The 18,966-nt window shown below is 55.6% G+C and overlaps 6 protein-coding genes across 6 annotated transcripts; 2 read left to right on the top strand and 4 right to left on the bottom strand.

Annotated features, from left to right (window-relative positions):
* Positions 1-777: 777 nt before the first annotated feature.
* On the bottom strand, positions 778-1,757 carry EsH8_IV_000425 (alpha/beta hydrolase; the record flags this gene model as incomplete). Its single annotated transcript, XM_083265315.1, has 2 exons — positions 778-1,125; positions 1,299-1,757. The coding sequence occupies 2 exons, from the start codon at positions 1,755-1,757 to the stop codon at positions 778-780; spliced, it is 807 nt and encodes a 268-aa protein (XP_083124210.1).
* A 979-nt stretch (positions 1,758-2,736) lies between these two features.
* EsH8_IV_000424 (uncharacterized protein) lies at positions 2,737-4,161 on the top strand (the record flags this gene model as incomplete). Its single annotated transcript, XM_083265314.1, has 5 exons — positions 2,737-2,910; positions 2,968-3,004; positions 3,063-3,504; positions 3,561-3,625; positions 3,677-4,161. 5 exons carry the CDS (start codon positions 2,737-2,739, stop codon positions 4,159-4,161), a joined length of 1,203 nt encoding a protein of 400 aa, XP_083124209.1.
* A 177-nt stretch (positions 4,162-4,338) lies between these two features.
* Positions 4,339-5,663, bottom strand: EsH8_IV_000423 (uncharacterized protein; the record flags this gene model as incomplete). Its single annotated transcript, XM_083265313.1, has 4 exons — positions 4,339-4,648; positions 4,704-4,891; positions 4,940-5,328; positions 5,396-5,663. The coding sequence occupies 4 exons, from the start codon at positions 5,661-5,663 to the stop codon at positions 4,339-4,341; spliced, it is 1,155 nt and encodes a 384-aa protein (XP_083124208.1).
* A 2,044-nt stretch (positions 5,664-7,707) lies between these two features.
* Positions 7,708-9,018, top strand: EsH8_IV_000422 (uncharacterized protein; the record flags this gene model as incomplete). Its single annotated transcript, XM_083265312.1, has 3 exons — positions 7,708-7,824; positions 7,882-8,499; positions 8,557-9,018. The coding sequence occupies 3 exons, from the start codon at positions 7,708-7,710 to the stop codon at positions 9,016-9,018; spliced, it is 1,197 nt and encodes a 398-aa protein (XP_083124207.1).
* Positions 9,019-11,052: 2,034 nt separating this feature from the next.
* Positions 11,053-12,674, bottom strand: EsH8_IV_000421 (Zn(II)2Cys6 transcription factor domain-containing protein; the record flags this gene model as incomplete). The annotated part of the gene is made up of 3 exons (XM_083265311.1): positions 11,053-11,642; positions 11,747-12,239; positions 12,432-12,674. 3 exons carry the CDS (start codon positions 12,672-12,674, stop codon positions 11,053-11,055), a joined length of 1,326 nt encoding a protein of 441 aa, XP_083124206.1.
* Positions 12,675-13,699: 1,025 nt separating this feature from the next.
* Positions 13,700-16,887, bottom strand: EsH8_IV_000420 (serine/threonine protein kinase CLA4; the record flags this gene model as incomplete). Its single annotated transcript, XM_083265310.1, has 4 exons — positions 13,700-14,109; positions 14,161-14,260; positions 14,311-16,351; positions 16,871-16,887. 4 exons carry the CDS (start codon positions 16,885-16,887, stop codon positions 13,700-13,702), a joined length of 2,568 nt encoding a protein of 855 aa, XP_083124205.1.
* Between the last annotated feature and the right edge of the window lie 2,079 nt (positions 16,888-18,966).

The following is an 18,966-nucleotide window of genomic DNA, read 5'->3' as shown; positions in this document are numbered from 1 at the left end:
TTTTTCACTGTCTTTCTTTCTCCAGCGTCGGGCTCGAAGTGCGAGCACAAGAATCCACATCTGGCGAACCCCTCGAATGGCCTCCACCCAACAAACCAGGGGAGGACCTTGGACTCGCAATCTTCCTTGCGTCCCCTTTCGAACCAGTAGCACGTGGTCCTTTTGGGTTGCAATACGCATCGAGATAACAGCCAGGGACCGCGGAAATTTTCACATTCTTTTGGGGGCTGCCCGGGCTCTTTCAGGTTCGTCCTCTCCCTCCCACCGGCTTGATCGTGAGGTTTTTTTTACACGAAACGCCATTCGACTGTATGCGGTTGATAAGCGAGCAGTGCCTGCCGCGATGCATTCCCCCCTCCCCGGTCTCCGACCCTTCCTCCCAGGGGTAATCGAGGCTTTGCAAACGCTGGTCTCCGCCCCGGAGGGTCTGCCATAGTATTACTGTGTGGCGATATGGATACGGACAACTTCCGCGTGTTATACGCACTTGTTGTCTGCATGTAGGATTGGCAGCCAGAGAAAGCTTAGTGAGAGACTGATATCGAAAGATTCACGTGTGATTTTCTGGGCTTGGGCCTTGGGGTATTCTTGTGCAACTCTCTTTGTGTTCATTACTTATGATATTGATTGGCTAAAATCCCCCTTTGAGGCCTGTCTCGTCCGACATAACGGAAGACGGTTTCCTCGGCAGGTTGGTTCTCGCACACGAGCCGTCAAGTGACAAACCTCCACTCTCTTGACTAGACATTTCCCCCCAAATCATCTCCAAGGGCTTCCTCAAGCAGTGATCTTGGCCTGGCCGTTCTTGACAGCCAGCTCAACACCCTCGATGACCAGGTCCGGGCGGGACAGGAAGGGAGAGTGCGAGGTGTTGGCGTAGAAGGTGGTGTATCCAGAGGGGAACTGCGCGGCCATCTGCTCCTGGGTCGCCAGGGGAATGGCCTGGTCCTGCTCGCAGTGGAAGTACATGACCTCGATGCCCTCGTTCCAGGGCGCGTAGGTCGCGGGGTCCGAGAAGACACGCGCCGACTGCCAGCTCAGCTCCGCAATGGCCTTGGCCTTGAGGATCGGGTCGACGTCGGCATAGAAGATGGTCTCCGGCGTATCGGCGTAGACCTTGTCACCCTACGAGCTTGCGTGTTAGTGGGGGCCATTTTTCTTCTTCTTATTTTCTCTTAAATCATCTAGTGTCGTGGTTTTGTGCAGTTCTTGCAACGTTGCAAGGGTGCGAAACATGGCAGATGGGGAACGGGGCATCAATGTCGAAGATGCAAGCGGGGGAGAAATATCAAACTTACATCGGCTCTCATCCAGGGAAGGTACTCTCCACTCAGCATGTCCAAAAGGCTGGTCCCGTTGGGGGCAGCAAAGGCACTCAGGTACACCATCATGATAACGCCGCCCGTCTCGTTGTTGGCAACGCGCTGCTGGTAGCCGAGACCCTCGACGGCGTTGCTGCCAACCATGCCGCCGTACGAGTGCACGACAAGCACAATCTCCTTGCCAGCGTCGGCGAGGGTCTCGAGGGTGGAGCGGAGGACCGCGGCATCGTCCTCGAGGCCAACGGTGGCGGGGTCAGCACCAACAGACGGCAACGTGATGGCCTCAGACTCGTAGCCCTTGAGCGTGAGCCCGGCGCGGACCAGGTCGAAGGACTGCGGGCCGTGCCAGGCACCCGGTGTGAAAACCACGGTGGGCAGGGTGGCGGCAGTGGCCACAACGGCCGCGGAAAGGAGACCGGCGATCTTGGGGAACATTTCTGCTGTAGGCTATGTCGAATTTGGGAGAACAGCTGTCGATCAGTGTTGGGTAGTTGAAACGGTTTTGGTGCGAAGGGACGACGGGGGGGGTTTATTAAGGAATGCCGGGATGCTGAAGACGTGCCGACGGAGGATTAATATTAAGTAGAATAGACCTTGGAGTATTATACTCGGGAACGTGACCAATGATACTGAGGCTGCAGAAGAAGGTGATTGGAAATCCAGCCCGCGAAGAACTCGAGACTGCACAAGAAGGTGCTTAGAAATCCAGCCCACGGAGAACTGAGAATGCTTCCGAGAGACCAAAAGGCTTACATGAGGGGAGAAGAACCGCCCATTTTATGCCCATCAAAATGTGCTCGCTCGAGCCTCACTAGACATTTAACCAATCTCATGACTATATGCCCATGTCCCCGTCATGAAGCCCACCATGATATGCCCCTTTTCCAAAAGAGGTCAAGAACGGAGAATGACAACTCGATTGAGATGGCAGATGGGGCAGGCCAACGTCGCATCGACGGAGGGGCAATGTCTGAACTTCCGCGATGGCTTGTGCGATCAGACGTCACGCTGGGAGCATAGGGTTGCGATGGGGGCCACTATGTAAGGACAAGGGCACATAATCGCCGTTATATCGATGCACCGTTGGATCCCAAGTCCGACGTACCCCCTTCTAGAGCCCCCGATTGAGCAACCGGCCTGCAGAACTGATCTTTTGCCGCCCCTCAAATGCCGAGTCAGTGGAATCTTACCATGGGTGTTGCCCCGACCAGGATATCGACGAAAATGCGTATAAGGACTCTCGAGTTGCGCACGCAGCCAGCTCGGCCCCCCCTTGGGGATCCGTTTGGTCTTCTTCGTTCCCGCTTTGTTCTGATATCTCATAAAAACTGGCGTGATTCCCTACCGGTTGACTCGCGAATATTGGATTTGTCGGAAATTCCTGTCTCCATCTTTCCTACTCCATCCAGCCTCCATGGCCGACACATCGGCTCTGGAAGACCCTCTGGCGGATAGAGGTCCGGAACTGAGCGGCACCACAACGGCCCTGCTGGTTCTAGCCACGACCTTTGTTGGACTTCGGTTTTGGGCGCGGTGGACGGTTGGGTTTCAATATGGCCTCGATGACTGGTTCATAGTGGTCGGTTTGGTACGTCTGCGGTTCTTGGGTTCGGAGTTGGAAACGAGACTAACATGGCCACATTAGGTGGTTACCTTCATGGCCGGAGCCCTCAACTATGCGAGTAAGCATGCCAACCAAACTGACATCAAAGTGATGCTGGAAACTAACCGTGGAAATAGTGATTGGACAAGGACTCGGCCGCCATGCGTCAACTCTTTCACAAGACCAGCAGGTTCAGTTCCTGAAGCTGCTGCTGGCGTTCGAGTGCATATACGTCACAGCAGTTATGTTCATCAAGATCTCGCTGTTGCTGATGTACCGCCGCATCTTCCCGTCCCGCAATTTTAAGCTTGCCGCCATGATTCTCGGCGCCCTCTCCATTGCCTGGTGCATTGCCATCGTCTTCGTCTGCATCTTCCAGTGCACACCTGTTGCCAAGGCGTACATGCCCTGGATCGAAGGCACATGTATCGACCTCAAGGCTTCGTTTATCGGAAACGCTATCCCCAACATTCTGACAGACGTGGCCATCCTCTGTCTGCCGATTGGCCAGGTGTGGAAGCTGCAGGTCACGATGGCACAGCGGTTGTCGCTGTGCTTCATGTTCTTGTTGGGTGGATTGTAAGCGATGCCGGCTCGTCCGTGTTGTATAAGGCGTGCTGCTGACACAGATATAGCGTTCTCTTCGCCAGCATTTACCGATTCACAACAATTATGCAATTCGAGCTCACTGACACAACCTGTAAGTCTTGCTTGTGCCCAACGTCGGGGTCCCGCCACTGACCATGCCCAGGGACGCTTGCAACTGCATGCACATGGTGCGTCGTCGAGTGCGCCTGTGGTGTCATCAGCGCATGCCTTCCCACACTGCGCCCGCTCATGATCAAGGTGTCGTCACAGTTTGGCAGCATTGCAACCAAATACAACCTCTCCGGAGGCCAGAGCGGTGGTCGCACGAGCAAGATGGGCAGCCGCGGACCTACGGAACTCATGACGATCGGGGGCACCGGCGGAAAGTCGGCCGACAGAGGCTTCAAACGGCTAGGGAACGAAGATGGAAAATATGGTATCACGACGAATATCTCGACGCCCAAAACCCCTCCTGAGACGGATTCGAGCGAAGATCTTTCAATGAAAGGCGGGATACGGATCAAGGTCGACCAAGAGGTCCGTTGGGGTCAGGAAGACAGCCGAGCCCGTCAGGACTCAACGGCGTCGACGAAGTACCAGCCTTCTTCACGGAGCGGCTCGTCGCATTTGGGCTCCAATCGAATTTGAGGTCGTTGACGACTTGCTAATGAGTAGTGTGTGTTGCCGCGTTATGGCTAAGAAACAATAGAACTTAATACAGATATCCCTTGCCTATAAGCAATGACATACACTTCTAGCGGATCACTGACCTTGACACCCGGGCTGCCTGGCCCTACTCACCTCACCCACCGAGACCCTGAGCAGCTAGGCGTCGACCTCCCTCGTTCCGTACTCAAACATCGCATTCGATTCTACCGCGCTTTCATCCATCAATTTCTGAGCAGATTCGACGCCACTGACGGGAAGCCGATATTCGAATTTCTTTCCATTTGCTGGGTCGCTACCGCCGATTTGATACGGGAACGGAAGATAGTCCGGCAGCAGCCCCAGCTGGCGCAACGCGGTCGCTTGGTCCCAAGCAATGTGCTCGTGGTGGAGATGATCACCCCGTACATTTACGACACTTGTGAATGGAATCGAGAGATGTTTTCCAGTCGGCGGCACTCCAGGAAGTCTAAATCAGTAGGTTAACTCATGCCCCTTCTCGGCAGTTATGGGGGAATGTTTACAGCCAGTCAATGACCTTGTCATGAGTGCACTTAAAGATGAACTCGTCAATGACTCGATCAATACCCACTGTGCGGCTGACCAAATCGAGCTCAGTATCGGCAGGGTTATTGAAAATGAAATGATCTCTGTAGAAGTTTGTGAGACGTCCTCGACCCACGCCGCCGGTGAGCGTCGGGATATGGTTGACCTGTTGCCGTCAGCGGGACTCACTATAAGTGCGTTTCTAGACACATACATAGGGTTGCTCGACCATGGTGGCCATGGTCTTTTCGACATTTCGCTCGCCGAACTCGAAGAGGGTGTGTTCCTCCCAGACGGCCTCGAGGTCGAAGTACGGCCCGCCGAGGATGGGTTTCAGGAAGGTCAGCGTGCGGGTGTGGGCGAGCCCGGCGGCATTGGCGTTGAAGTTGGAATGGCTTGGAATGACGAAGAAACCATCGGCCGCGGGGTAAGAATACGTCTTGCCAGAAGGGGCCAGGTCTGTGCCATTGGCTTGCGTCCCAGGAACATGGGAAAGAGTAGGGATGGTAAGGACTTGGCCAAAGTTGAAGAATACGGCAGCCTTGATCTCAGGATGCTTCTCCAAGGCAGCTGGGACTTGCGGCGAGGGGGATGCGAGGTGAGCTGTAGAACGTTATCAGACACTGTAGGTCGATGGTCCTGCGTAGAACGGCAACAGCAACTAGCTCACCAATGATGCCGAACTGATCCTTGTTGTCGCAACTCTCGAGTCCCCTCAGACTCTCAATCGCCGAGGCAACATGGTTCGCAAGGTCGTTAGAGCCGGGGGCAACAACAATCTGTGCCACGGCGTAACCTTCTTCTGCCCACTTCTGGATAGGGGGAGGATCCAGGACCGTGTCATGCTTGGACAAATCGATGCCCTGTTCAACCAAAATGAGAAGGCCGGGGCCATGTCCTCGCCGCGACAGAGGTGGTTGGATGGTGACGACAGCCATGGTATTTCAGTCCCGTCGGTCTCGCGATAACAACTTTGCTGAACGGAATGAACAAAATGGAGGTGAAGAGGTCGAGGTTAGCATCGGCTCCTCTGCCAATTATCATACATGGGAGCCAAGATCATTCGGGCCTCCACTTGGTGCTGACCCCGCGCGAGATATCGATTCCTGCAACTCCGTTCAGAGATAAGACAGTCAGCCGGTAGGCGGGGTTGACAAAGACTCTACAACAACCGACGGCCAACCGCGTCTACCCATTTTGAAGGCAAGTATGTTACATTGTGACTCTTCCCCGTTGCGGCAATTTGCAGATAAGAATTCGTCAGGACGTCTTTGCAGCATTTTCGTGGGGTTCTCAGCATCAATTAGCTAGGCTGGGTTGGGCTCTACTTGGTCAGTGGACAGACAGCAATTTCAAACAGAGTGCAGCAAGAAGGATGCCACCGGCCTGGAGAGTTGGCGATTTAATCCGGATCGAAGTCGCGGAGAGACTCAGTTGCGTCTTTGCCACGATTGTAGCCGTGTCTCCAAGGTCAACGCAGAGGCTAATTGCAAGCACAGACATTAACAACAGTGACATGTGTTCCCCACCTGCGCTTGGCCATGCATAAACCGAAGAGGTCGAAATGCGGCAGGAAACACCTTTCAAACTCAATGGCAGTCGTTTGCGCAATCGTGCTTGCAAGAGTGTAATGAGCATTATTTATTGCTCTGCTGCGATGCGCCCAACTCCCATGCACATTGCACGGCCAATGCTCAACGCGGGAGTCTTACGCTGCGAGCAGTTGCTGCTAAATGCAAGGGACCGATGCAAGGGCTGCAGACAGAGGGTCTGACGGCTGGAATTTGCAAGGGGACCGGCACTCAAGCGAGTATTGTGCCGCCAATGGGACGAAGGGGGTTAGACAAAGATACCGGTAGAACCGCGACATGGGGGAATGAATTCCATGCTGTTAAGACTCGAGCGGTACGAACTCGGCTTCTTTTCAGCTTTCCAGCTTCGTCAACTCCCCTACCAAAAGTACGTACGTGTATGCCCCGCCGACGCCTGCACTACATAGGTAAGGTAGGTAGTATGTATAGTGCCGTGTCGGGGGTGTGGGTGGGGGTGTCCCACGAAGGCCCATGACAGATGCTCCCCTTCCCCAATGCAACTCCCCGACATTTTTATTCCTTGCAGTGTGCGTGGACAGTGGGTTTCCTTACGAGTCCAGGCACCCGGAAACGGCATCGTGGATCACGGCCGGTAGGTGGAGGGATGGTGTGCGTCCGCACCCGTCTCGTCTACGTCCACATCGCGGATGCATCCCTGAGCCTCGTCCAGAGAGCCTCAGCGTGGCCCTGCTCCGACATCCAATGGTACGGAGAGTGCTTGTGCCTTCTCGACCCGTCGTACCATGGTCGCACACAGCACTGCTCGTTTGCTTTGGCGGCTCCCAGGCGACCCCCGCTGGAGTGAGTGACTTGACCGGGACTTGGACCTTCAGCGAGTTTGGGCCATGGTTGACGGTACCTCCAAGTTCCTAAACTTAAATCGTCTCCCTCCTCCCCTTCCGTCCGCCCCTACCTAGCGTCGCCCAAGGTACCCTCCATACCCTTCATTCTCTTGCACCCCTCCCTCCTTGCACTGGACTTCCTCCACGCCACCCCACGCCACGACATGCCATGCTGTGCAGATGCCAAACGCAGCTCCTTAGCGTCCATTTCTTGGGCCTGGGCTCCATGCTCTGCCTGTGACTTGTCTCCGACCCCAAGGACGACTCTCTCCCACCTTCAACAACCTCGTTCTTGTCCCGCGATACATTTAATATCCATTGCCACCATCTGCCCTGCTTGGATACGCGCAGCTTGTGGATTTGGTCGCTGTCATCATCATATTACTTGCCCCGACCGCCTCTCTATGATATTCGCCGGGCCCGCCGCCGTCTGGTCTGTTAGCTCAGCTCTCTGAACCCAAAGCTCCCGGAGGCTGCGACGGCAGGACCCCCAAAGCTACCGGTTATAATCACCACCACGCTATCGTCAAGAGACGGGGATTGAAACCATGGCATCAGTCTTTCCCGTAAACAGGCAAACCTTCGTCGGGCTGCTCATCTTGCTTCTTTTCCTTTGGACACTCTCGACCTTTACCCAGACAACCGTTCCGGGATCTGAACAAATCGTGAGTCTCTAACCGAACGCCTGGCTTCTCCCTTGCCTAATTCACAACCTCGATCAGACACACGGACGGCCTCTGAGCCAGTACGAGAACAACCACGGCAAGCCCGCGAGCATACCCGTTCACCAAACGCCAGACAAGCATCGGCCGGAACCGGACCAACCCCTCCCGGAACAGTCGCCCCAGTACAGTCTCCCGCCATGGTATGAAGATAACGAAGACAAAGCGGCCAGCAGCGCCTCCAAAACAGCTGCCAAAGGGGCCCATGAACCCACGGCAGCTGCAGGCAGCAGTAAGAGCACGAGCAAGCCGGCCTCGAAAGCACGACAGAGACCCTTGATTCTTTATGCGTTCGCCGAATCCGATGCCGCCCGTGAGAACCTCAAGTTTTTCGTTAGCCAGGGCCTGCACGATGCTGCAGACTTCATTTTCATCCTCAATGGAGAGACGACCGTGGCTAGCTTCATCCCAGCGAAGGACAACATCAAAGTCATCAGCCGACCCAACACATGTTTCGATCTCGGTGCTTTTGGCGAGGTCCTCCGTAAGGACGGCCTGTACAAGAAGTACAAGCGCTTCATCACGATGAACGCAAGCATTCGTGGCCCTTTCCTTCCTCACTGGGCCCCATCGTGCTGGAGTGATCTGTACCTGGATCGCATCACGGATAAGGTGAAGGTAAGGGTTATACAGCTTGCTATTTTGCTGTGCGCCTTGTGCTGACACTGAAACTAGCTGGTCGGCATGACGGCCAATTGCTGGCCTCAATTCCATGTGCAGTCCATGATCTGGGCCACGGACAGCATTGGCATGGAGCTGCTCCTCAACCCACCTCCCGGATCTTCCGTGAAGGATGACTTTGGTACCGAGGAAGATCCTGTAGGCCTGGGCGGCTGCTACGACGGTTGGAATCACGCCGTGCATGCCGAGGTTGGGGCTACGAGCACCTTCTTGAAGCAAGGCTACGAAGTGGACTTGATGATGTCGGCCTTCCACAAGTCCAAAAAATACATCGAAGAGTGCGACACTTCCCAGAATGGCGACGTCCTCTGGAATGGAAAGTACTTTGGCACCAACGTTCACCCGTACGAGACGATATTCATCAAAGCCAACCGGGATATCGACCCTACTCTTATTGAGCACCTGACAACGTGGCAGCAAGCATCGGATTTTGACAGTTACGCTGCTTGTCGATGAACACCCTGAGGAATTGAAGCTATTTTGATCATTTTCGGAGCTTGGAGTTGGTGTCGCCATGTATTCTGTATTCCGTGTTCATCCAGTATTGAGATGACAAGGGGGGTAGAGCCTGAATAGCAACTGACGGCGTCAGTTCAGGAGTATAATCGGGAATAAACGATTTTAAAATTTGCACCTGGTGCCGTAATGTGGTTTACTCGTTAGTTGCGTGAGAGTTTGCTTCGACTACCATTGGGTTTCGGTCACTCCGTAGTAAACTCTATCCAAATGATGGTGCCAACTGAAGCCAAGCAGTGTAGGAAGACGCAAAGTTCTCTTTGAGGCGTTCATGGGTATCCGCCGAGTGAGAATTAGCAGCATCTATTCCTAAAAGGAAAATCTACTTGAGCCTTTCCACACCTCCTGGCAAGTATCAACCCATCCATCACCTAGACTAGCTTCGGATGCCCCTTCATGCCCCCACATAGTCTATGGCATTTGGACAGCCTTTCCGCGATCCCAGTCTCTCCACCGACGGGCTCATTTTAGAGTTTTTCGTCCCCTTGGAGCGTCTGTGGCTGGCCTTCAGCCTCGCTGCGTTACACCCTAGGAATCAACAGCGCCCGAGCCGGTATGAGTGACTTGAACTCGCAAAACAACCACATACGACCATACCCACTGGAGAACTCGGGATCCCGTCCGCTCTCCCATAGATAAGCCAGTGAGGGCCGGATTAGTAGTTGGGTCGGTGACGACCAGCGAATACCTGGTGTTGTATGTATTTTTGCTCTTTTTTGTGGTGTTGTGGATGGACTGGATCGATTCTCAAGGGTTGTGGGGGCGGCGGCGGCGGCGGCCGGCAGTGATATGATGATACGTAGAAATTCGACGACAGGGGTTTGGTAAGTGGAGGCACTGCTTGCCGTGGAGGCAGGCGGCGGGATTGGATCTGCGCTTGCGCTTGACTGCGGAGTTGAGCTCGGCGTCGTCGAGGTGTTGGACGTGGGCGTTGCCTAACTTGGACTCGTGACTGGGGATTGGCCGGTATTGTAGAGTGAGCAAGCGATTTATCGAGAGACTTCTTTTCGCCGTTCCTCACCATCCTATTAAGAAATGCGGAATTCCAATGGCCGGATTCAAAGCCACCTAATGTGTAGCTGTAGCCGTGTTGTCCGAGGCTAGTTGTCTTCCCGAGACGGCATTGCAGATGAAGCATTGGGCCAAGACTGATCCCCTCTTCAATCGGACATCTTCCAATGCTGGTTTTGAACAGCCTACCGCTGGGCGGTCTGGTCATTATCATGGACAAGGTAAACGTCTAGTTAATTGGGCCCTCTCAATAACGATAACATCCAGGGCCACACACAACGTTAGGTCCTCCGTATCCCCCTTCCAGCCCGTTCATTATGCACAAGATAGGAAGGAGCGCGTTGGAATTATTTGCGATGTCCAGCTCGAGGCGGTATACGACGGCTTTCGGGCCGAGCATTGACCTCTTCATGGTTGAGATTGCAGACGCCGAGCCTTCAAGCCGATGCCCCGTCTGCCTCGCAGTCAGCTGCGAACAGTGCTTCTGATTGACTTATTTTCAGATACCCGGACTCCTTTTTCTATTTCTAATTTTATATATTTTTTTTTTAAAAAAAAAACCTCCTCACCCCTTTATATCTCAAGCAGGATCCCGCTTATACGACCCGCGATGTGTCACAGCAGCAGCCCAGCCCAGACCCCAGCAAGAGCATTACGACGGGATCACGCTCTTCTGACATACACCACAAGCTGGTATAGATCTCTTCGCTTTGGAATCATCGGGGGGGCCAGATGCTGACGGCTGTGTTACACATAAGTATTGATGATATTTTGCGCTGGATCCCTGCCATGGATGTCGAGTTTCTCAAGAAGATCAAGCAGACCGGTCCCATCGGCTGTCCTCAGCGACCACATACCGCCCAGCGGAAGACAATCTAAAAACGGCCCCACATGTACCGTATACACATACCGGATATCTTAAACATACACTTTCCCACCGCGCCTGGCAAGCAGCCGTCCTCGTCACGGCGGCACCCACCCCAACTCCTCAATAGGCCACTGGATCCAAAGCCGGTGGTCCTGGTCCAGAATGGCCCACGCCCTGCTTATCAGATGCGTGGCCCACCCGTGCAGCCACCACTCGTTCTCCAGCCTCTTCAGCAAGATGCAAAAGTGGGAAAAGATGGCCACGGCCTCCTGCTTCGCGCCGGGGTTCTGGAGCAGCGGTAGGAAGTCCTCCGCCACGAGATACTTCCACACGAACGCGTCCGTGATGTCCATCCCCCGCCCGCCGTCCCACAGGAACACGCTCAGCGTCCTGCGAAGCTCGTCAATGGCGCGGTTGTATATCGGCAGCAGCGGCGGGTCCGCGCAGGTCTTGTTCACGAGGCGCTGTAGATCTGCGAGCAGGTCCGACTGGATCTTGGACTCGTCGCGCGTGTGCATGTAGCGCTCGCGGCCGTGGGTTAGCATGGGCAGCAGAGCACCCGTGTAGGCGTTCGGGTCGAGGATCTTGAGCAGCGAGCGCGTGCCGCGAAGCAGGAAAAGCCAGTCCGGGAAGGAGGACTCGCCCATTATGAGGGAGTCGGAGGACTTGCGAGGGCAGGCGAGGGCTGTTCGGCCGTTAGCGCTGATGAACACGTCCAATCGTCCCCAAAACCCTTCCAATAACCAGTACCAGTAGAGGCAGATGTGCGAGGTAAGAAGCGGGACGTACCAAAGAAGATGGTGAGCACCGAAAACAGGTACAGCTTTTCGCAATTTTCACCGTCCAGTGCGCCCATGAGCCCCATGGCTGTCCGACTCGCCATCTGGTGATACGTCAACGCCCGACTAATGAAGAAGTCCTTCCTCTCGGGCCGGTTGTGCGCAAGATGCAGCGCCGAGACGGACAGCAACGCGCGCATGACGTAGTCGCACTCGAGGGCCAGTCGGACGACGGGCACCTTCCACATCTGTCTTACAACGGGGTCCGTAGACAGCGTCGTGTATGCAAACGTCGTGAAGTTGTGCATGAGCTCCAGGTCCACAAGGTTCAGGGACAGGTCGTCAAAGCCGCCGCCCAGGCCGTGGCCGTTGCTAGGACCCGAGAGAGGGACACTGCCCGGGGACCGCGGGATTGAGGACGGTGAGTGGCGCCGGGATTGGAGAAAGTCACAGGCAACGGCGTGCTTGATGCAGTTACGGCACGATGGTTTGTGTTCGTCGCACTATGCATTGTCTTAGTCCAAGTTATGCGTGTGTGTGACGGCAAAAGCGAATAAGGTGTATGTATGAGTGACGAACGGGGAAAGGCAATTACGGGCCTCGGGTGAGAACCAGAAGGAGTGATTGAGAGGGTTCACTCATTCGACCAAGGAACAGAGTACATACTGCACAAACCGAGGGCGGAAACGACTTACCTTGATTTTCCGGTTCTTACACGTCCTACACCCCGTCCTTGACTTAGGGTGAGACCGTCTTGAGGCGACAGCCGCCCCGGTGTTCTCAACAGCAGCTGGCGTACCCGCACTTCCGGCCGACGAAGCAGGTATTGACACCCTCGGCATTGCCACACTGGGAGCGCAGGGTGTTGTCGCGGTAGCTGTCGGCGTCGATCCCGGCGCCGAAGACGAGCCCCCAGACCCATCCATCGGGCTATCCATGTCGGGGTCGCGGGCGGTGTAGCCCGAGGGGGCCGTAATCCCAACCTAAGGATTAGCCCTGCAGTAGTGAGCCACGGGTTTCGCCTACAAGTGCTTGGTATTATTGAGTGGAAGGTCACGGTAATTCAGGGCGCTGGGGGTTGAGGTGCAGAAAGGAAATATTCGAGGGACGTGGTTGGCGGCGGCCTCGTTTTTCTCGGATGCAAGCGCACCGGAAATCCGAATACGAGAACGGTGGTGGTTTCGGGTTGGGGGGGGGAGGACGACGGCCGTGCGGATCGAGCATCTCTCGCAAAGAACAGGTCGGGTGGAGATGATCGCACAGGCCTGACTACAGCCAACCCAGCAGCCACGCTAGCCACCACGAAAAAGGTATAAAATTCACCTGCTCACGATTTACAGGAATAGTGCAGCGTCAAGTTAGTAAGCAGCATATTTTGAACCATCGAACGTAGAGTTCATCTGAATTGATTTCAACCGAATTGCCAAGTTCATTGATCCTTTTTCCATTGAGGCTCTATCAGCGCTGCCTGGCCCCTACTACTCTTGCTTTTGCTGAGATTAAACCAGCACAGCACGCTCGTGTCCTCCGCGTACCAACTGTTTCCTCTGCTCAATGTGAACCACGGTGATGTCACGGGCCGTTCCTTTCCTCTAAATTACCAATCTCTCTCCCCCCCCTACAGTGACTAAACAACTATGCAATGTGACCGAGACCATTAGCAAAAAATTCCCATGCCGCCATGATGATGGGATGAACGAAGCATTTTCTCGTCCCGCGTGAGTCAGAAGAGTATCAAGGATATCCGCGTCGATTGAAATGGAAAATTTCATGAGTACGTCGTGTGAATGGGTGGTGGCTTCGTGCAACGTCGAATGTTGGGGTCTCTTTTTCTTTGGTTTGAGCGGGAAAGTGTGGCACCAATTCACCAGTTCCGAAAAATATAAAAAAACGCCACCAATCACCAGAGGCGACCGCTTCCTCAGGGCGGACTGCAGCGCTGCACTCCGGCTCGCTCGCCAACCTATTTGGCGTGCTTCTTGAAGGCCAGGAGCTCAGACAGGCTGCCAAGTTGGCACCCATGCTTGAGGAAGTCGTGCTGAAGCAGTTCTTCAGCAGAAGCTCTGCTCTTGACGTCTACGCACAAACAGACCGACAAGAAAGCCTTGAGCTCCTTGCTCAGCTTCTCAGGCTTCTTGAGGCGTGGCGTACCGTTGGTGGCGATCAAGTACAGAGCCTTCAGGGGCTCCTCGTTGAGGTAGGGGGGCTCGGACTCGATCATCTCAATAGCCATAATGCCCAAAGACCAGATGTCGACCTTGGGGCCGTACTCCTTCTGCTTGACAACCTCTGGTGCCATCCAGTAAGGCGTGCCAACCATCGTCGCACGCTTCGACTTGGTCTCAGTGAGCTTGGCGCAGAAACCGAAATCGGCTAAATTACTAGTTAGTTATCGCACGCCGAAACGGTATGTGGCCCACTCACTGATCTTGACGTTGCCACGAGCGTCCAGAAGGACGTTGTCACTCTTGATGTCACGATGAATAATGTTTTGAGAGTGGAGATGTTGCAGGCCTTGGCAAGTCTATATCAAGTCAGCATCGACCTCGCACCTTGACAGAATGTCATTCTTACCTCTAGGCAAATTGTGGAAATTTGCTCTTCCGTGATGCTCGGGTTGTTGTCAATGACGTCCGTCAAGGCACCGCCCTCCATATACTCCATGACAACCCAGAGTTCGGCGTTGTTGTTGCGCAAGAAGGCATCCAAGAAGTTAACAATGTTGGGATGTCTACTGTCCTTCATGACCATGATCTCGTTCACAATCAGCTCCTTCCTTGGCTGGTGTGCAAGATCCATCTGCTTGATGGCAACCTGGGCCTTGATGCCCTGAGCACGCAGGACGTCACGAGCAACGGGGGAGACGGCGCTCTCCTTGACCTTGGCAACGTAGACTGAACCGGAAGCACCCTGTCCAATCTTCTTTTGCTTGGAGTAGGAGAGGTTCGGGTCGTCCTTGGACACGGCTTCCTTGAGCTTGGCCATGACCTCGCTTTCGGACATGGTGGACATGCGCACATCCTGCTTGCGTTCCTGCGCGGGCGGCTTGGCAGTAAGGGCTGCCTCTGCAGCCTTGACGGCGTCGCTTGGCGGCGCAGGCTGGGCCTTGGACACGTTCAAGGGCTTGACAGGAGCAGGCAGGCGGGATGGCGGTGGAGCTTGGGCCTGAGGAGGTTGTCTCGGCTGCTGGGGGCTGCCGTTGGGATAGCGCTGTTGCTGGCTGGAGGGTTGATCTGGCCGGGGGGGCATTCGTTGGCCTTGGTTGGGGTCCCGCATGGAGCTTGAGCTCTGTTGCGAAGACATGGGCGGGCGAGCAGGAGTGCCGGCGGTGGGCGGCGAGGGTGCCGGGCGCTGAGCACGGAGGCCATTGACCTGTTGCTGCTGTGACGGCTTGGGTGCTGGGGGGGCTGCCCTCGAAGGGTTGTATCTGTCTGTTTGGGGGATAGACGAGCTGCCGCCAAAACCGCCAACCTCCTGCTGGGCCATGGGCGTCTTGGTCTTGGGGATGCTAGAGTTGAAGACCTCCAGATCCCGCCGGTTCTGCTCCTCGATCTCTCTCTCTCTAGCGCGTTGCGCCTCGAGCTGCTTTAGGCGTTGCTCTTCGCGAGGGTCCGTCTGGTAGTTAGAGGCCATGCCCTGCATCTGCTGGCGCTGCTGCTGTTGCTCCGTGGGCGACGGCCTCCGCTGCTGGCCTTGCGACGAAGGCTGCGTGTTGTAGCTGGGTTGACGCTGAGTCTGCGAGGGCGGCATGGGCCTGGGCGGTGCGACGGAGGAACCGCCACCGACATAACCAAGCTGCTTGTTCTGCTGGCTGCTAGCAGGGGGTGTAGGGGTAAGGCTGGAGTATTGCTGGGGGTTCTCAGCTCGCTTGGTCAGGTCGGAGTAGAAGTCGAGGACCTCGAAGACGGCCTGGGGGTTGCGCTCGTAGTCCTCCTTGGTGATGGCGGAAGAGTTGAGAAGTTTCGACCATTCGGGAGGCAGTCCGACGAACTCGCCGGTCTGGGGATCGAAGCCAACATGCACGGCGTGGGAGAAGTTGGTGGGGTTGCTGACACCGCCCATTCCAGGGCAGGCGCCGTAGACAAGATCAATCCATTCGTACAAATCGTCGTCGCTCTTGACGCGAATCTGCAACGTCTTGGTTTGGCCGTCGTCTTCGCCGGGGCTGTTGGACGCGCCGCCGGGGTTTCTCTTGATCTCGAAGATGGTGCCAGCGGCCTCAACTCGGCCAACGTTGACAACGTCCTTCAAAAAGAGGGTGTATGAGACCTTACCGCCCTCGGTCTTGTGGAAATCGAGCGACTCCTTACGCAGGATGAGGTATTTTTGCTTCCATGGGTTGATAAAGTTCTTGGACTCCTTCACCGACGCCCAGCCCTCCTTCTTGACGGCGACACCTCCCATGCCATCGTTCTGGCCGGACTGCTGGCGGGCGATGGGGAGAGAGATGGTGGAGCCGGTGTAGGTCGAGGTAGTGGTGCTCCTGATGGGAGATATGGCCATGTTCGCCATGTTGCCGGGAAGGTTATTGCTGGGGGTGAGGGCGAGACGAGGTCGATCGGTCGGTGGTCGTGGCGCCGGGCCTGGGTTCATGAACTGGCCGGACGAATACACACTGCGTTCGTTAGCCATGATTGCGCAGCGTGGGCGACGAGGTCGAGCAGTTTCTGCATGCGACGACGAGGTTGGAGGGATCGGTGGTGGCAATCAAGGGAACGAGGCAGCGAGATGGCCGGCAACGGTCGAATGATGATGACGGAAAAGGGGGATTTGGAGGCAGGTATGGATGGAGCGATGGATGTGGAATGGAAACACAGCGCAATTAGGAGGCTGTCGGCGGTTGGCAATCGGTGAAGTGCGCCATGACAGATCGAATCGAAATTAACCCCACTCCTAGCCTCGTTGAAGGAGTCCCGACGAGTACTCGAGCAAGTCGCTGGGCCAGGGGGGTTAGGTGCTGGGTGTTGGGTGCTGATGCTGATGCTGGGTGCTTGGTGCTGGTGCAAGTTGCCTGCAGAAGGCTGATTGCGGGTGCAGTGGAGGGGGAGGGGGAGGAGGAATGGGATGCAATGTGGTACAGGTGCAGGTGGTGGTGCATGATGGAGACAAACGAGGTGAAAGGGGAGATGCTTACCTATTCTGCGTCGCCATTCTCTCTCTTTCAAAGTCGGACAGGGAAAACAGCAGATGATTACAGTTTAATAGAGGCGAGTGTTTCTGTGGCTGTCCTCGGATGCGAGGCCCCGGGCAATGGCTCAAGGTATGGAACACGCGATGTTTCGCAGATTTGGCGGTACCTCTGTACTCGTGCCTCCTGGGTCCCCGCTACTGTGCTGCTGCTACTGCTGCCGCTGCCGCTGCCGCTGCGGGCTGTGGGCTGTGGGCTGTGGCAGTTACGGTTGCGTTGGGGTTGGACACCAAGTGCAGCACCTAGGTATCTTTAGAATGAAAGGATGGGACAAGGGCATGTAAGTGACGGCAGAGACAATAGGCCGCCTCCGCCGGGTCCCAGAAGTATCTTTTTTCACTCTTCCTTTAATTTTTCCTTTTTGTTTCCTTTCTTCTTCCTTTTGCAGCGATCTGAAAAAGGAAAGATGGATGCTGCCAATCGTAATTGCCTGGCCGCCCGGGGGGGCTGCTATTCCCGCCAGGAGAGATTGGAAGGGCAAATAGACGGGAGGAGGAAAGGACGGAGCCAAACAAGCGAGTAGGAAGAGAGATTCAAGGACGAAAATCGGATGGGGGTGAGATTTCCCTTTCGGAGGCGTGTGGTTTTGAGAGGGGTGGGCGGGAGTTTGGTTCGACGAGGGGGTGGAGGGAACTGGAGCAAAGGGGGCGGCACGCCTTTGACGCTTTTAGTCGCGGTCGATCAGCCGAAGCTTAAGAGGGCGAGGGAGGGAAGAGCATGTGCTTGGGCCAGTGTCAGTTGCATGCCAGGAGTGCAAATACGAGAGCAATCCACCGGCTCAGTGTGTCAAGCTCTGTCTGTCCGTCCGGCTGTCTGTCAAAAGACGATGCTCACTCAATCCAATCTCTCAGTGCAAGCCTGCCAGTCGACACTAGACCGATGAAGCTGCTGTCGACTGCGACGAGGACATTTGAGAGCGGGTGTCGGCCGGGGCTTGGCTTGGCCGGGCTTGGCTAGGCTGGACTGGGCTGGGCTGGGCTGGGCTGATGGATGATGTTGTGTCGGGCAACCTGGAAAGCCAAGACGTGGTGCGTCGATGCTATTCGGGGAGGCGACGTAGGAGGTCTAGGGGTCTTTTTTTTTCATTTGTTGTGTCGTTGTTGTTTTATCGTCTCGGCCTATTTTCGTCGAGCGTGCGGTTCTTCAGTCTCGCTGCGGAAGCAGTAATCAGACAAGGCTGTCTACTACGTGTGTGTATGGACGTGTACGCATTTCCACTCCTTGCAAGACAAGACTCATGGAAATGCTGATTGGGCCGGGCCGCTGGCATCAAGTCGAGGAGAATCAAGGGTCTGATCTGTATCTTCTGCAGCACCAGGGCGCTGAGCGTGGCAGCGGGTATTCTGTTCCTTGACCTAGAGGGTACCTTCCACACTCACATCACAAACATACACAAGGTACCAACTAGTGCGTGTAGCGCGAATGTCTGCACTCTCTGGTGGAGGAGGGGAAAGCGGCAGGGGAGTCGATCTAGCAGAGAGGCACGTCCCTGGGCAAGCACGGGTTATGGAAGGCAAGGAAGGAATGCCCAAGTGGAGGCAGGTAGCAGGCATACACTACATAATGGACATACCTCGACCTGGAGAGGAGGCGGAGACATCCCGTTCTGCCTGGCGAATGAAACGAGGATACAAGATGTCGGGTCGGGTCTGGCGGCGGTGGAGAAGGGGGACGGCGGTGGGCTCTGGACAGGCCCTGCGACGTCCTTCTCCCTGGTTTGCTGCTGCTGAGCACTGCATTCTCGCTGGTTGGGTAGAAAACCTGTGCCTGTTGGTTTTCCCCATGCCTAGGTTGTGGTGTACATACCTAGGCAAATCCGTATCCGCACCGCGACCTCCTGTCTCTGCTCACCTCATCTCGGACGGGGCTGGCTGCTCTGCCTGCTCAGCTCTGTTGGGCACCGGGCTTAACTAGTGTCCCAGACCACCACTTGCGAGCCACTGCTGTTGCCTCCCGTCTTCTCGCCGTGGCGGCAGTGAGACGGCATCATTTCTTCGCCGCACCCTCACGCCAGGGCTCCCGAGCAATGCGCAGCTGCGGCA

Source organism: Colletotrichum jinshuiense, chromosome 4 (genome assembly GCF_051148585.1).
Source record: "Colletotrichum jinshuiense chromosome 4, complete sequence".
Classification (NCBI taxonomy): domain Eukaryota; kingdom Fungi; phylum Ascomycota; class Sordariomycetes; order Glomerellales; family Glomerellaceae; genus Colletotrichum; species Colletotrichum jinshuiense.
The sequence above is the reverse complement of the archived record's forward strand: the minus strand, read 5'-3'. Positions and strand labels throughout refer to the sequence as shown.